This window comes from Arvicola amphibius, chromosome 1, assembly GCF_903992535.2.
Source record: "Arvicola amphibius chromosome 1, mArvAmp1.2, whole genome shotgun sequence".
NCBI classification, from domain to species: Eukaryota; Metazoa; Chordata; class Mammalia; order Rodentia; family Cricetidae; genus Arvicola; species Arvicola amphibius.
This window is the reverse complement of record NC_052047.1, coordinates 168403301-168416259: the sequence shown is the minus strand read 5'-3', so window position 1 is coordinate 168416259 and position 12959 is coordinate 168403301. Positions and strand designations below refer to the sequence as shown.

Sequence of the window (12959 nt, the reverse complement as noted above, 5' to 3'; positions counted from 1 at the left end):
TCAGGCAGTCGCCATATGAGTCTCCATGCTTCTCCTCTCCGAGATGGACGCAGGTTAAGATCTCTCCTGGTAAGCCACACCTCGTGGTGCTACACACATTACTAAATATGGGTTAAAGGAAGATGTGAGAATTAACCAATAAGAGGCTGAAACTATGGGCCAGGCAGTGTTTTAAAAGAATACAGTTTCCGTGTAATTATTTCGGGTGTAAAGCTAGCCGGCGGCCGGGTGGCGGGACGCAGCCCCGCCGCTTCCTTCTACAAAGAGGAAAACATCAGGACACAGCAAGTCATGGAAAAAGAAATAAAGAAAACTATGCAGGCTGGGCAGTGGTGGCGCACGCCTTTAATCCCAGCATTAGGGAGGCAGAAGCAAGTGGATCTCTGTGAGTTTGAGGCCAGCCTGGTCTAAAAGAGCTAGTTACAGTAGAAGCTCCAAAGCTATAGCAAAACCCTGTTTCTTAAAAAGAAAAAAAGTATAGAGAAATAGAGAAAGATAAGAGCCCAGAGGCAAAAGATAGATGGGATAATTTAAGATAAGAAATGTTGGCTAGAAACAAGCCAAGATAAAGTGGGCATTCATAACTAAGAAAAGTCTCCATTTATTTATTGTAGAGCTGAGTGGCAAGCCCCCTCAAAAGAGTAAAGAGTAAAACAACCCCATAACAGGGCTCCATTCAAAGGGGAAAGAAATTCACAAATACAGGCACATTTCATGGACCAAGTTTGGGTTCCCATAGTAATTGTAGACAGAGGCTCCTCACCATTGGCATCACTGACATCTGGTGGTTTGTAGCACAGGGGCTACCTTGTGCACTGTAGGGACTTCTGCAGCATTCCATACCTTGAATCTACTAGATGTTGGGAGCCTGCCTGGTCTTTCACTATAGTGACAGTCAAGAACATCTCTGAATGTGACCTGGGGAGCAAAAACTGCCTTTGGTTGTGCACCACCGGTAGAGAACATAACGAGGCAGTCCCAGCTCAGCCACTTGGGACAACTGTCAAATGCTGAGCACTTACAAATGTTCTCTCCAACCCCAATACTAAAATTAAGAGGTAGGCATAACTCTGTACCATCTCACAGTTGGAGAGACTGAGGCTCAGAGGGTCAAAGTGAGTTCCCACAAATCCCCGAGCTGGTAGAGCTGGGATTCTGACTTAGAGGTTGTTTTAACTCCGAAGCTCAAACAGCTCCCTCTGTAACACTCCATTCTCTGGAAAATTAAGAGCCCTTCCTCCCTCTTTGAACTAGGAAAATTCATCTCCAGTCAGTTCAAGTCTAAAAATACATATTGAGCTAGATGCCATGAGAAGCTAAAAGAGACATCTAAGACGTTGGAGCCATTTCCAGCACCGACGTCATACATAAACACAATCCAGTTAAAAGCAAAGTGAGGCATTTTGAGTTTGGGTCCAAATGAGCATTCCTAGAGACGGAACTTTGAACTGAACGCTCTTTGTGTGTGCAGGCTTCACGTGTCCCTTTGCTGCCAGAGGGGACCATAATTTTAAAAGAAGCAACGACATTTGGAAGTTCTCAGATTCTAGCAGCCTTGCATCCTAATGAAGCCTTAGTTCTCTTGCCTTGTGGTGGGCTGTGTGTTGCTTCCCGATAAACATTCCACCATCTTCTTCGTGGCTCTCTGCATAAAGTTCACCTTTCCCCGCTCCCGGCGGATGGCCGTGTACTCATACGCCTTGAGCTTGCTGTAGTAGTCGGAGAACTTGTTGTAGAGGATGGAAATGGGCATCCCATTGAGAATAATCCCGAACGCGATGCAGAGGAAGGCAAAAAGTCTGCCCAGGTGGGTCTCTGGGTACATGTCTCCATAGCCCACCGTGGAAATGCTTACCTGTGAAAAGGGAAGGCAGGATGGAATGGTTAGCCCTGCAGTAAAGAGCCTTGTCCCCACTGTGTGTGCCCTGTGTATGTTCAGAGTTCCCAGGGAGCCAGCTTTCAGAGTTGCCAGCGAGATTGTGCCATGGAAAGAATGCAAGCTGTGGGGCTGAAAGGCCGCTTTAAACCCCGACCTCGGCACACGCTGTTTTAATAAGCAGCACGGGGGAAATATGATCCGCCTTAAAGAGCTGTAAGAACAAGCTTTATGTAACACAGGTTGAATTCCTGTCATAGGAGGTGTTCAGTTATTGTCTTTGTTTCCACACCTCTTCCACAGCTGTGTTGGGACAGGGGGGTTCCCTGGATCCACCTTCACCATGAATGTCTGAGAAAAACTTTGAGCTTAGAAGCAATCAGAACAGTGTTCAAGTTCGGACCGACCCTTCCCAGCTGGTCGATCTTGGGACGTACGCGCAGACGCTGGGACCATCTCTCAGACATCTAGTAAAGATGAAGTGTTAAACTGCATATAAACCATACACACACATACATATAAAACTACGTCTCCAACAGGCACCCAGGGCAACGAACGCCTCCACTGTGCTCCCCTCCGCTTTCAAAGGCTCAGAGCTGCTGTGCAGTTCAATTGGTTTTTTTTTTGTTTGTTTTCATTTTTAATGGAGACAGTTGAACTGCTCTCATCTAGAGCAACACTCATCACTTCGCGAAAGGACCTTCAGAAGACCTCACAGAACAGAAATCTGTCACCTTCCTGGCAACGCTCTCATCCTTCCTGTCACACTGCTTTAAATCCCACTAATTAGAGATTTATTTAGGTTAACAAGCTTCCTCTTTCAAATGCAGATTCCCATGAGACTAGTTATCACTTAGTGTAGGCAGAGAAAAGGGGGGGGGAAGCCCCCTGGGGACTATTTTTATGCCTCGGGTGCTTCAGTTGGTCCCCAGACTAAGTCACCAGGAGCCTCTGGAGCGGGGCTGTGGCCTATAGCAGTGGGAATGTCCTCTTGCCAATTCCAGGGCTGCTTGTTGCTCCACGGCTTTGTGTGATGGCTGTCCTGATCTTCCAACAGATGGCAGTCATTATACAAAGTCACTCCCTCGCCACCCGGAGACGGCCTTTGGCTCAGGAATGTAAGCACTCCTGTGCCCATGACGCAAGGGTTAGTTTGAACTTTCAGATGTGGTTGATAGATTGGAATGAAATGGAGAAGAGAGCCAGCTGGTGGCACTGATAAGAGCCATAGACCCATCGGCCCACTGGAAAGGGACAGGTGTGTCTCCAAGGAAGGGCTGGCCTCAAGGCTCACGGCTTCATCTCCGTCAAGAGAACTGCCGTTTCCTGCGATAGAAGAACACAAGCACGCATGACTGAGGCAGGATGATGTAGACAGAGTTTTTTTTTTTTTTTAAAAAAAAAAAAAGAGCACACTTGACTTCCTGGGTCTGAACCCACTTCACAGTTGTGTGAGTTTTGGGCAAAGCAGCTAAATTCTCTCTGTCCTCAGTTTCTACTTTTGGCATACGGAGATGATAATAGCACCTACTTTGCATGATTGTAATAGGAATGGAAGGTGTCCTACCCACTGGCTGTGGATGAGCATGCCAGAGGTGACCTGAGGGACTGTCTTAAAGCGAGCCCCAACTGAATGGAAGCAAACAAAAACACTTATGGAGCCTACTCCCCACCAGGAACTTGACCTCTTTTGTGTCCGATAAACTCACAAGCTATAGAAACAGTCCCATCCGGATTTTGGCTCAATGCTGGGTGAGGGAGATTTCAGGGCAACATCCCTGTGGCTTTAGTAGGGAATGTTCTCTCCCTATACTCTGGGTGAAAACATAAGGAGCAGCAGAGGCAAGTCACACGTCAGTTAGTCTCCACATCTGCCCATGTGTCTGCATTTATGTCTTGTTCTTGGCCATGCCACAGTCATGCCTCGCTCCGGTGTGTGAGCCTCGCCACACTCCCCATTTACCACTAACACCATCGCTTACACCCCAGGATGAATTATTTTTGTTATGGTGGCCACTTAAGAGAGTTTGGCTATGGAGACAAGTGATGGCAGGAAGGGGTAGTTTTAGAACATGTCACAGGTCCAGAGGAGAGGGCCCTGCAGTTAGGCGGACGCACGAGGGTCCAAGAGTCGGGGAAAGGGCTGAGGAGACCCAGAGGAAAGGAAGTGGTTAAGACAGTGTGTTGCTATTAAGCTTTTGATTAATTCCCATACTTGCTCAGCTTCACCCCAACCTTACTTTCTTTAAGTTTTGTTTCCCATAAATTAGTAAGGCCTTTTCATTTTATTTCTTTTTTTTTTCGTTTATAATTACATCATTTTTATTTTTTGGCTGAAATTCGAGTCAAAAGTCAAAAGCAAATTGCTTTGCCTCAAACAATAAAATCTGATATGCATAATCAGGTCTGAGAAATCTTGAGTGTCTTGGATCCCAGTTTCAGAGAAGAGACTTCTGCTGGAGAAGAGTTCAGGTCCCCAAGAATATGTTTAAAACGTAGAGTTGTTTTGCTGTCTGTTTTGTGGATAATTTTATTCAGTATCTAATTTTGTTCTTTTTATTTATTTATTTTTGAGACAGAGTCTCACTATGTAGCTCTGGCTATTCTGGAACTCACTATGCGGAGCAGGCTGACTTAGAATTCATAGAGATTTGCCTGCTTCTGTCCTCCAAATTCTGGAAAAGTGTTCATCATTATGCCCAGTTTGCCACCTTGTTCTTGTCCCTTGCTTCTGTGGGTAGGATTTAGGATTTTTTAGATTAGGGAAGTTTCTGTAGATTACATAGGATCAATCATATCTCCATAGACAGTATTTACACGGAAGGCTCCAGACTGAGCAAATGACCTTCCAGAGTAAGTTTGTCCATTAGCAGTTGATGAGTTTGGTAAATGTGATCAAAGTGTCTGCACTTTCTCTAAAACCCTGGCAAAACTGGCTAATTAACCAGTCTTAAACTGGAAGCTGACCATGCTACTGAAAGCTCACAGATTTCTCCTAGTTTTGGGTTTCAAGACTGAGAGCATGACTGCTCCCCAGCTAATCCTAACCTGCCAACCACTGTTCAGACAAGCATCAGGAATATCGCTCTTGGATTTCTCCTTCAAGAAGCAAGGTTTGTTTCCCTCATGAAGAATGGTGTATAGATGAAATGTCTTGGCAGCCAGTAGTTCATGCATCGAGGAAGTATAATTCCAGGAAATACAGCTAATTTAGAAAATAATTAGTGCCCCTTCATGTTTTCCCAAAGAAGTAGAACCAGTAAAGGCAGTTTTTTTTTTTTGTCTTAAAGCTATACTCAACAGTATATATTGTCCTTCAAAGGCTTTTTATCCTTGCTACTATTGCAACAAGATTTCTCTTTAGGAATATGATCTAAAGAAACAATTCAGATGGGTACAAGTCGCTGTACCTATCCTGATAATTAATCTCGGTGTCAATTGCCCACCTCAAATACTGAATGCAATCATTCTGAGGGCAATTCTTCAAAGTATTTTGAAGTAAGAATGAAATTAACACTGTGAACAAGAACTCTCATTTGGGTGTTATGGTATGTCACAGTTTTAACGTGAGTGTAAGTGGTACAGAAAGGAGGAGATTGGCCCAAGCTAAGGCAAAATCACAGATACAAGTTGGGGGTGAGGGTGGGGGGTGTTAGCAATCTGTGTACACAAAGGCAGACCATGAGCATGGCCTAGCATCTTCAGCTTGTTTAACACCTCTCCATCCCTTTGATACTCAGTCATGTCCCACTGAAGTCATCTTCAACAAGAGGAGGAACATACTTAAAGACATAAAAGGGGCCCACTCCCAAAACAGGAGCCCCTAAGATAAAATATAAAATCAAATTTAAAAACCCGGTGTCTTTGAGTTGATGCCTCATTGTAATTGTTTCCGGACAAGCTAGAACCTCAGCACTTTCCGTGCCAATTACGGGCAGTCCAGTTCGGTCCCAAGCCCAGTATCCTTTTCTTTAATTCTGCAACTGGGATTCTCCAACCTACATTTTTCCGTTTCCCTTACTGGCTGCTTTTCAGAGCAGAGACATGATTGGGAGACTGGGAGGTAGGGAGGAGAGAGGAGGGTCTCTGTCATTGACCTGATCCCCACCGTCAATCATACGGCTCCGACGGTTGATGCTCCCAGTGCTCCCAGCATCAGCCTTGTGGCACCACCTTATAAATCTGTGCACTGGCTGCACATGAGCCACCTCTGTAGGTCCAAGTCTGGCAACACTACCCTGTCCCATCTGTTCTTCCTGTGCTATTTTTTCCTTTTGCCCTCCTAGTCGCTTATGCATCTGCTCCCTCAGAGCAGACCCTCACCTTGATTTCCATTTTCCCGACTGTAACCTCTCTCATTTCACAAATGCGTCCTTTCCCAGCGATCCATTAAAACAAATTTCAGTGATCTTAGGAAGCCCAACTATTTTCAAGGAAACGATACTATCATTTAGGAAAGCTCAGAGGGAACCAGCTCTGGGGGCACAGCTGCCTGGTGCCCCCCAAAGGCCAGTTTCCTTCGGGAGAGTCTCAAAAGTGATGAGTTTATGTTGAAGTTTCCTTTTTGACTCCTACAACTTTAGTTTTTCTGGAAGAGTCCAAAGGAAATGGTCCGTTGACAGTCCAGTTGGCCTTTCTTACTTGAAAACAAACCCACTCCGGAGGCTGATGGTGACAGCCTCATTACAGAGTTACTGCTGTTGGCCCATAGGATGTATTTACCACTTGGGTAATCCTGAAAACCCCCCACAGCTGGCGCTGCTCCAGTCATGGCCTGCTGATCTACACACTCAGAAGCTTGCCCCTCTGTATGTCTCACAATGTTTCTTTCCCCTGGTAGAGAAGGGATCACTCCTGTTTTAATTGCTCCGAAAATGAATCTGGAGCCAAAGGGTATTGCTTCCATGTGATAAAGACTACCGGCTAGAAAGACGCGTTAGCTTCTACTCATCGCAGACTTCCTACAGGCTAGTGTGTTGCATGTGTTTCCTATTACAACAGTGCTCACAAATAACCAACAGCTGGCAGTTGAGAAGGGTCTAGCTTGCCTACCTGAGCAGCTGCAGATGTAAGGATGCACAAGGGATTTGTTCTTGCAGATATAGCGAGACTTCTTCACACCACAAAAGTGACTTATTCCTTTTAAAACCCTGACTTGAACTATAGAGGGTTGAAAGATCCTTGGCATTTGAGAGAGAGAGAGAGAGAGAGAGAGAGAGAGAGAGAGAGAGAGAGAGAGAGAGAGAGAGGATATTAGAAACGAGCACCTTAGGAGTTGTTCTCTAAATTCTGGTAAGGAACAAACAATACATGGGAGGGAGAATGAGTTGGAGACTATGTCTAAGGTGAGGTACAAAGGATACGGCTCTGGCTCTGGAGTAGCACAAGAATCTATCGTTGATAGTCAGGTGTGAGAGCACACACTTTTCATCCTAGCATCTGGGAGGCAGAGGCAGTGATCTCTGTGAGTTCAAGGTCACTGGGGTCCAAGTGAGTTAGTTCCAAGTCAGTCAGAGTTACACTGTGAGACCCCATGCCAAAGGGGGGGTGGGAAGGCAAAGGAAAAAAATCTATCATGTTTCTTTTTACTTCATCTTGACATTTCAGTGTGTGAGTGTATGGGTATAATATATTCAAGCAGTAATATATTATTAAAGTAGAATGATTGTATTATTAGGCATAACTTACCGTACCTCCCTGCCATCAAGGTATTTTTTTTTATAAGTCTCACAAAGTTTTCTTTTCCTGGGCTGACCTTCCCTGACCCAACTTGCTTGAGTATGGTCTTGTGACTTACTTTGGGTTGAGCTGAGCAAATGGTATGATACAATGCTTGCATAGTTAGGTTTAGACTCTCTCTCTCTCTCTCTCTCTCTCTCTCTCTCTCTCTCTCTCCCTCTCTCTCTCTCTCCTGACCTTTGCCACAGAGACAGCCATAGAGACAAGTCTGCAGAACCTGAGGGACACATAGCCAGTTTCCTCATCATATCTTCATACCGTCTTTTATCCAGCTAGTCCAACAGATATGAGGACGAGTGTCACCAGACGAAAAGAACATTTAGTTTCAACAGAGCAGACTAGGTGCTCACAGGCATTTCTTTGTTGTTTGTTTGTTTGGACAAGCCCTCACTCTGCAGTCCTGGCAGACTTGAACTTGCTATGTAGACCAGGATGGCTTCAGTCTCACAGAGATCTGCCTGGCTTTGCTTCCTAAGTGCTAGGATTAAAAGCACGTACTACCACACCCAGATTAAGTTGCTCACTTTTATATTCATGCAACAAATGAATGTTTGATACTTTAAGTCACCGAGTGTTGGCATGGGTTATGGCATGCCATTGCTATGGCAATAGGTAGCTTGTAATTTATACATCATTTATAAACAAAGAAATGTATATGTATTGGGGGGTTTTATTCAAGTTTTTAGGAGGAAGTATACCCACTTTCTTAGTGTGTAGAGTGTGACCTAACACACTGCAAATTCCTCAGGGAAGAAGGTAGACTTTTGCTGGTTATTTTACATCCTCCCTCTTTACAACTACATATAAGAACCAAAACACTTTGTATCTATCATTTCATGGTGTCCTTTCCTCCTTGCTCTGATAATAAAATGCCCAAGTACATAACATGCAAGATAATCAAAGTACCAAAAAGGGCTGGGTTTCTAGCATCAGTTCTGAGGAATGTCACAGTCCTAGAATAATCGAGGAAATTGTTCCCACTGGGTTCTTAGGTTTGCCCAGGGAGAAAATACAAGCTAGCAGTCACTGGTGTACTTCATAATGATTTGTCCTGTGTACATCTTAAAACAAACTGGATAAAGGCCATTGGTATGCGGTAACTTTGGTGAATGGGGAGGTCAGAATATGTGAGATTTGGTTTGTAAAAACCATGTTTGATAAAGATAAAGGCTTTACACTCTAAACCCTTCACATTGGTCAAAGCAACAAGTAAATTTTTCACAGATTAAAAACGTGAATGGTGGTTTAACTTTCGTTGTAAAACTTACTTTTAAAAAGCACTGAGCCGGGCGGTGGTGGCGCATACCTTTAATCCCAGCACTCGGGAGGCAGAGGCAGGCGGATCTCTGAGTTCGAGGCCAGCCTGGTCTACAAGAGCTAGTTCCAGGACAGGCTCTAAAAAAGCTGCAGAGAAACCCTGTCTCGAAAAACCAAAAAAAAGGAAAAAAAAGGAAAAAAGCACTGATTCTGAATAAAATGAATTCATTAACAAAAGACAAAATTTTGCATTGATCAGCACAGGAAATTAAGTTATCAATAAACATTAATATCAGAAATGTTTTAAAGGTAAAAATTCAGTATTAATACGTCTAATAAAAGTATTTATATTAGTTAGTGTAACACAAATATTGTGGGTTAAAATGAGTTGAAAGCCCCATAGGTCTGTTGCCTGTAGATCATTGCCTTTTAAGATTTTTGGGTGAATGAAGATTTGCCTTTAAACATTTGTATTAGGGGATTGAAGAGATGGTTCAGTAGTTAAGAACACTGACTGCTCTTCTAAAAGACCCGGATTCAATTCCAAGCACCCACATGTGGCACAGAGTGGCAGCTCACAACTATCTGTAACTCTAGTTCCAAGGAATCCAACACCCTCATACAGACAAACCAAAGTAAATGAAATAAATTTTTAAAAAACCATTGTATTATATTGTCAACATGTGGGTTTGCTGTTTGTACTCCCACGTTAGCCACCTCCAAAGTAAATGTCACTTGCTGGGGACAAATCATCCGGCAAGAACTCCATCTGTACACATGGTTTATCTACTATGGAGATGACCTTTCGTCGGAATAGGATCAGAGCAGCAGCCTTTGACAAGCTTGTTCAGCGGAGCCTAACAGCACCTGTTCCCGAGGAACGTCAGCTTACTTGTAGCTTGGAAGGGAAGGAAGCTGCGGGGAACTTCAAGTCCAACTTCCTCTCCTAGAGATGTGGGACTGAGGGAAGCAAGCGATGGGATGAAATCTCAATCATTTACCCAGGATCACAGCTAATTGTTGGAGTAGTGGAGGCTAGCCCCTTCTGAGTTTCCCTTCTTGCTACAGTGCCCTGGGGTTGGTTTTATCTCAGAATTTTGTACATCGTCAATGTTAATGTTGTAAATATCCGCTCTTTTAATACTTGCTTAATGTCTCTAAAAGCATTGCCATCTACTTTAAAGAAGAGAAATAATGAAGCTATTCAGTTCTTTCCCATTCCAGCATGCTGACTCCCTAGTCGGAGGTGAGTTGGTTAGCATCTTTCAGCGGTTTATTTAGTATACCAGAAAGAGACCTTCTAAATAAATGGCATGAATTACTATCAAGAGTCAAGTAGCCAAGATAATGATAAGAATAAGAAGTATATTAACTGTCACGAGGCAAGGTGTGACAATGACCAAAAGCTTGCAAGGCACAGTGGCAGAACAAGGAAGAGGCATGGAAGTTAGAGTAGCACAGACTTCTATTTTATCCCTGCATCTGCCACCTCCAGCTGTTGTGCCTACACCCACGCCCTCTGGCCCCCAGTGCCACTGGTTACAAAAGGGGAGAATCACACTCTATCCTAAAAGACCCATGCTGTAGTTAGAAGGCCTTCCAATTTTAGATGCATCTGTCCACACTCAGACGTAGCTAGAACAAGAGGCAGTAATTTCTCAGGAGCGACTTTGCTCAGCCAACTCGTACCCCACTTCCCCCACCCCGTAACTATCTATAGTGTCCTTCAAAAACTGAAGCTACTTCTTACTTTTCCTCTTAAAAAGAAATGGTGACAACAACTATTTCTTTGTGATGTTTAAGTAAAATCAGCTTTATAAATCATTTAGGACACTAAGTATCCCACAAGTGGTGGCTGGTCAGTGATGAAGCATACTGCAGCCATGAAACATGAATCATTTTTAAGTTTTCTTAAGTTTTGTCTACCAAAGATTTTTTCCAAGGTTTTGTATTTGTTGTTGTTGTTGTTCATTCTCTTTTGTTTTTATTTTTTTTGAGATGGGGGCTCTCAAGTAACCCGAGCTGGCCTTTAACTCACATGTGGGGTATCTGGCCAAGCTAGCCTTGAATTCCTGATCTTCCTCGCTGTACCTTCCAAGTGCAGGGATTACAGGAGTCATGCAACACCTAGCCAGCTCCTGTCAAAGATTTTAAGATCAAATCTGGATTTGAAAATTCGCAGGAACGTGTAAAATTCAGTTATTAAGCAACAATCTTGACGTCGTTCCAACTTTATAACATCTATTTGTTGGAGGCAACCATGCGGTACAGAGGTGCACTATCCTTCAGCGAAACCAAGAAAGATCAAGAGACATGCCTGCCAAGGCTGATGACTAAAGAAAGGGAGGGGGCAGAGTGTGTCGTTCTGGGAGGAGGTGGGAAGGATAAAGAAGCCCAAGCACCATGCTACTCACCGCAGCCCACCACCAGGCCTGGAGGATGCTGGTGAAGTTGGTGCCAGGCACATCATGCTCTACAGAGTAGACAGCTGCCGAGAAGGAGAAGATGCCCATTGTGATGAAGAGCATCAGGCAGCCCACCTGCTGGTAGCACTGGCGCAGCGTGAAGCCAAAGGCACGCAGCCCGGTGGAGTGGCGTGCCAGCTTGAGGATGCGGAAGATGCGCATGAGCCGCATGAGGCGCAGCACCTGGCCCACCTTCCCCACGCGCCCCACAGTCTCCAGGTCATGTTCCCGCGGGGAACCCTTGCCGTCCCTCTGGTCCTCGCTTGTGAAGCACTCGAGCAGCAGCTGCAGGTAGAAGGGCATAATGGCCACTAGGTCCACCAGGTTGAGGGCGCTGCGTGCGAAGCGTCGCAGGTTGGGGGTCGAGGCGAGGCGCAATAGAAACTCCAGAGTGAAGAAGGCCACACACAGCATCTCCACGTGCTCCAGAATGGGCCTCGGGTCCCCACCACCTGTGCCCTGCTCAGCCTCGTGCTGCATCTCCTCCACTGTGTTGAGTGCCAGGGCCACCACGGAGATGAGCACGAAGAGGTTGGAGGCCACCCCCATGGCCTTGGCGGCCACTGAGGAAAAGGGCTTCTCCATGAGGTTCCAGAGGCGCTGACGCTGCGGCCCATAGAAGCGCATGTCCCTGAAAAGCTCCTCCGCCTCCTCTGCCTGCGCCTGTGCACGCAGCTCCCGCTGGATCTTAAGCTGCTCGCTCAGTTCGTCCCTCCGCTCCTCGAAGCAGATGCGACAGCAGCGTGGTGTGTACTTGAGCCTCACGCCCCAGTAGCCCAGCTCCTCCAGGAAGTTGCGGGGACACAGCTCATCTCGCACCAGCAGCACCCCTGATAAGTAGAAGTTGTAGATGAGCTGGAAGACTGCAGGGTCGCGGTCAAAGAAGTACTCGTCTGTCTGTGCCTCGTAATCATCGCACAGGCCCAGCTGCCGGCTGCGGCTGGTGGAGGTGGCCAGGCGGCCCAGGCGCGTTTTGGGGTAGTTGGCTAGCTCGCAGCATTCCAGCTGGTAGCTGTGGCCGCCCACGTTCACTTTCAGCGTGGACAACTGGACTGGAGTGTCAGTATGGTCATCCAGCAGGGCTGTGGGGCACTCCGGAGGCTGGTTCTCTTCGACAAGGTCATCCTTCCAATCCTCTCCCTCCTCCCCTCCGTCCTCATCTTCCTCAATGTAGTAATTGTAGTCGCCCACACTCCACGGTGTTGCGATGCTGGCCTGAGAGCCAGTACGGGCTCCTATGGAGCAGATGCTTCTGCGGTGTTGGTTGCTACTGGTGTTGGCTCCCTCCTCAGTCTCTGGAATACTCCAAGGATTGTACCTCAAGGACAATCTCCTCTCGTTGTTCTGTTTGAGCATGGCTGTGGGAGTTGGACCGCTTGCCTGTCTCTGCTGTCTAGGGCCCTTGGTCTGCTCACTGCAGGTGGATGGGCAGAGAGATCAGCGTACCTGGGCCCCAGGCATTACCCTCAAAACTGAAGAAGCCCAGGCTAGCCTGCCAGATCTGAACACTAGCGGGCAGAGACTTGAGTGCTCTAATCTTGCTGATAGGGAAGAAGCTAGTGTTAGGAGGGATTTGGGGCCTCTTAGCCAGGTCTCCCCCCCCCTCCTCTGACGTGGAGGGT

General features: G+C 46.0%; 1 protein-coding gene across 1 annotated transcript; it reads right to left on the bottom strand.

Moving 5' to 3' along the window:
* Positions 1-1573: 1573 nt before the first annotated feature.
* Positions 1574-12693, bottom strand: Kcnv2 (potassium voltage-gated channel modifier subfamily V member 2). The gene is made up of 2 exons (XM_038326805.1): positions 11287-12693; positions 1574-1855 (listed from the first exon to the last, which is right to left on the bottom strand). Exons 1-2 carry the CDS (start codon positions 12691-12693, stop codon positions 1574-1576), a joined length of 1689 nt encoding a protein of 562 aa, XP_038182733.1.
* Positions 12694-12959: the final 266 nt, after the last annotated feature.